Here is a 2699-nt window from a genome sequence, read left to right as displayed (position 1 = left end):
CAACCACGCGATTTGCAGCTCCTGGATGTCCTCTCAGTGGTTTGGGCTGGGGATCACAAAGTCTCTGGCAGATGCTCCTGGCCACTGAGGCTGGGGACTATGGGGGCTTCAAGGCTTCAAGTTTCTCTTTTCCCATGACGAACGGTTTTTCTGCTGCCGAAGTGTTTTGGCCACACACACGCTCTTCACAGCCCTCCCCTCCCCATCCTCTCACTCCCAGCTTTTCTCCCCTGCCTCGGGTTCTGCCAGTTTGCACCACTTTGGTTTCTCCTGTGACTCCCACCCACACTCCCACCACACCCGGGCACCTCCACCTCCCCTGTGGAGGTTTGGGGCTCTCCTGCCATGCCAGCAGTGTCTCTGTGAGCCCAGCACTCAGGGGCTGTTGTGTTTCAGCAGCAGTGGGGATGTGGTCAGACCCATGTCACCACAGGAGACTGTGGGAGGCAGCAGCTGCCCAGCCCCACACGCAGCATCCACAGGATCCCAGGCTGTGCAGCACCCATCCCTCTGCTCCAAAGCAGAGACATCCATGCAGGATCCTAGGGTCACTTTAGGACAGGCAGGAATAGTCCTCTTGCAGTCAGGTGTCCTAATCCCCTTAAAGTAGCCTCCACCTCTCTGCTGCACAGCTGTGCTGAGGGCTCCAGCCCCTGTGCTTTGCTGCCTTCCCAAGTCAGGATCTCCCTGCTTTCTTCTCCAAATGTGCCCAGCACTGCCTTGTCCTGGCACCCCAACCTGCCCCAAGGACCATGGTGGGATGGCTGCCCCTGGAGGCTTTTGGGACTGGCTGTCCCCAGTGTTCCCCCCAGTGCCATCCCACTGCCCTCTCAGTGCCCAGATCCCAAGCAGGACCCTAGGAAATCCCAGCCTGGGACTGGGAAGGGTGAGAAATGTTCAAAACATACAAAGGCCTCTATCTCTTAATTCATACATTGTATTAGTTGTGTGGTGACCGGTGGACGAAACCTAACACTGGGCAGGAGAAACCATGAACATTGAAATATGCTGCAAAACAAAGCTACAGCCACACACAGTCCCCTGGCACACAGTCCCTCTCTAGTCCCTCTTTGGTTACAAATATAAGATGGTTTTAGTTAAATAAATACTCTTTATATATGGTGTCAGGCAAGAGTGCTCCATTCCCTGACGAAGTTAGGCAGTTTTAGAGAACAGCCAAAAAATACATATGAAATTAAAGTGAACCCAGACTGTCTCTGGGCTCCGTTGACTTTGAGATGGGGCTGTGCTGGGCACCCAGCACTGCAATGAGCTGTGCAAAGACTGCCCTGTTCACCCTGTCTGGCATCTTGCTAGAACCATTCCCACAGCCTCCAGCCAAGCAAAGCCTAAATTCTGCCCAAATCTGGAAGCTCTTCCAATTGCAAGTCTATTGGCTTCCAGGAGTATTTCCAAACTTTGGCACTGCAACAAGTGTGACGTGTATAACCAAATGCCCCAAGCTTGCCACCTGTGTCATCTTCAAGATTTTAAAAATGCTACATCAGTATCCTGTTAGCCCTGCCAACTTTCCCTGCAGGACAAGCTAGAGAAGAGGGTTAGGAAGACCCCAGTGTGGTGTCACCCAGGTACCCTCTGACCAAGAAGGGTAGTGCCCTCTGCACAGTCCTGCTGTCCTGGAGCTCCAGAAAAAGTGTCACTGTGGCCACATCCTCACTGAGGACAGCCAGAAGATGTTCTGCACATGCACCTTGGAGGGCATGGGAAGAAGTAAGTGGTCCCACCATTCCCATGCTTTTCTGGTCCTCCTCTTAGAGTATGAGGGGATTTGGGAGAAGATGCAGGTCCAGTTTTGATGGGGCCCAATGGCCCTTCCACAGGGAAGTGAAACAGTCCACAAACAGAGGGTCCTCTACCCTGCAGAGGTGGGAGGAGGATACTCTGGTGAGCAGATTCAAGTCACCGAGAGCAGAGCACCACTGGTGCTCACTCTGGCTTGGAATCAACAGTTCTCTCTCAGCTACTGACCACCCCTCTGATGTGGAGTACTTAAATGAACCTGACCAAGGCAGTGCCACCCTGAGAAGGCTGGTTGAGTTTCATAAATAGGCATGGATGGAAAACAGGGGGTTCTCAAGAAATAACAGAGAGGGTGGCAATGATGCATCACTCATAGCTACCACACAAGGACAGTGCTGAGCTGATTGATTCCTCTAGAGGAGGTGTTCCTAAGTCTTTTTATGTTTTTCTGTTGATGCTTGGCAAGCAGATTGGTGTAGGAGATATGTATGAGCCCAGCTTGGCTGAAGTGCCCTTGAGCCATCCTACGTTGCTAGGAAAGAAACACAACACCAGCTCATACCAAATCATTGGCAGGGAAAGAAAAAAGCAAAGAGCGAACAACAACAGCTTCATACTTTGTTCCATTTATGTTCTCAGGGCCCCTTGGCCCTCATTAATAAATAACAAAATATACAAATTAAGAAACAAGAAAAACAAAGAGGCAGAGGAACATAAATAAGGGAAACAGGGAGAGGCACTTTGTTCAACAAAGTTGGGCTGGACACAGAGCTCAGGATGGTCCCCTCCTGACTACAGCTTGAACATGCCAAAGTAGGTATTGCCATGGCTGTAGTTCAATTTTGTGGAGTCCGTCACATTGACAAAGACTATGTCGCCTTCCCGGAGCTTGAAGACACCTCCCACACGGATAGACTGGAGTTCACAGAGAGACTTGG

The 2699-nt window shown here is 51.2% G+C and overlaps 1 protein-coding gene across 1 annotated transcript in view; it reads right to left on the bottom strand.

Moving 5' to 3' along the window:
• Positions 1-2553: 2553 nt before the first annotated feature.
• CD40LG (CD40 ligand) overlaps positions 2554-2699 on the bottom strand; it is a 6896-nt gene continuing 6750 nt past the window's right edge. Inside the window, 1 exon segment of the mRNA XM_009084538.1 lies at positions 2554-2699. This exon segment is cut by the window's right edge and continues 17 nt beyond it. Coding sequence (XP_009082786.1) covers positions 2554-2699 — 146 coding nt within the window.

The sequence above is a fragment of the Acanthisitta chloris genome, unplaced genomic scaffold (genome assembly GCF_000695815.1).
Source record: "Acanthisitta chloris isolate BGI_N310 unplaced genomic scaffold, ASM69581v1 scaffold28541, whole genome shotgun sequence".
Taxonomy (NCBI): domain Eukaryota; kingdom Metazoa; phylum Chordata; class Aves; order Passeriformes; family Acanthisittidae; genus Acanthisitta; species Acanthisitta chloris.
This window is presented reverse-complemented; position numbering and strand designations above follow the sequence as displayed.